The sequence below is a fragment of the Vavraia culicis genome, assembly GCF_000192795.1.
Source record: "Vavraia culicis subsp. floridensis unplaced genomic scaffold supercont1.42, whole genome shotgun sequence".
NCBI lineage: Eukaryota > Fungi > Microsporidia > Pleistophoridae > Vavraia > Vavraia culicis.
In genome coordinates this window covers 51,019-51,895 of record NW_007360645.1, presented here as the reverse complement: position 1 = coordinate 51,895, position 877 = coordinate 51,019, and the positions used below count along the sequence as shown (strand labels likewise).

At 34.8% G+C, this 877-nt stretch overlaps 2 protein-coding genes across 2 annotated transcripts; both read left to right on the top strand.

Annotated features, from left to right (window-relative positions):
• Position 1: 1 nt before the first annotated feature.
• On the top strand, positions 2-391 carry VCUG_02081 (uncharacterized protein; the record flags this gene model as incomplete). The annotated part of the gene is made up of 1 exon (XM_008076903.1): positions 2-391. A coding segment is annotated over one exon (390 nt), but the record flags the coding sequence as incomplete, so codon positions are not given.
• Positions 392-395: 4 nt separating this feature from the next.
• Positions 396-783, top strand: VCUG_02080 (uncharacterized protein; the record flags this gene model as incomplete). The annotated part of the gene is made up of 1 exon (XM_008076902.1): positions 396-783. One exon carries the CDS (start codon positions 396-398, stop codon positions 729-731), a length of 336 nt encoding a protein of 111 aa, XP_008075093.1. The 3' UTR covers positions 732-783.
• Positions 784-877: the final 94 nt, after the last annotated feature.

Here is an 877-nt window from a genome sequence, read left to right as displayed (position 1 = left end):
ATGTCTTCGGAGAGATGAATCTCAAAATACCTATCACGGATCGATAAGCTATCTGCAACACTACAAACAAACACATGGATACATGTTTCAAGATATCAATAATGATCGGCCCAGCACTAAAAAACTATTTAAAGTAATTGATTTCATCTGGAATCAACATGAACTAAGAAAATTAGAAAATATCAGAAGAATGCTGTTAGATTGTGATGATAGTGCCATAAACAACCATTTCGTGGAGTTGAAGGCAGTGCTCATGAAGTTCACTGCGATGACTTTGAAATCAAAAAAAAGACTAAGCCAGGTTAAAAAAAGAAAGAGCGAAAGTAAGAACATTGTTGATGCAATTAGCGAGCACATGAAAGAGACATATCATAATACTATTAAGGGTTAGAGAAATGAAAAAGCTATTTGATGCAATATTTGTGCAAGCAACAAAGAGCACATATGATAAAAACATCCGTGACTTTTTCCATTTACTTGCAATCTCTATTAATATGGAAGATTATGCAAATGCGGCGAATACAAATGAAATTACAGTTAGCGAAGTGCGCGAATTCTATTATATATGTACTGAGTTCAAATACAGTGCTTTACGACCATTTCAAAATTGTAGTCCTTTTTTACATACTCTGACGGGTTCGTTCTTTACTTCGCTGCATCTATTTCACGACACAAGGTCCGTGAAAAATGCCTGTTGTTTCCCGAATTTGTCTGTTTGTGCAAGTGGTTAGAAAACTTCTGTGCTCTCAATCCAAGAGTATATACTCGCTACAGGATCATTATTATTTACATCGTTAGCAGAATTGAAACTATTGTATCCAAGCTGATAACTTTAAACAATGAAATTGCACATTTATCGAATTCTAAGCGAGAAACC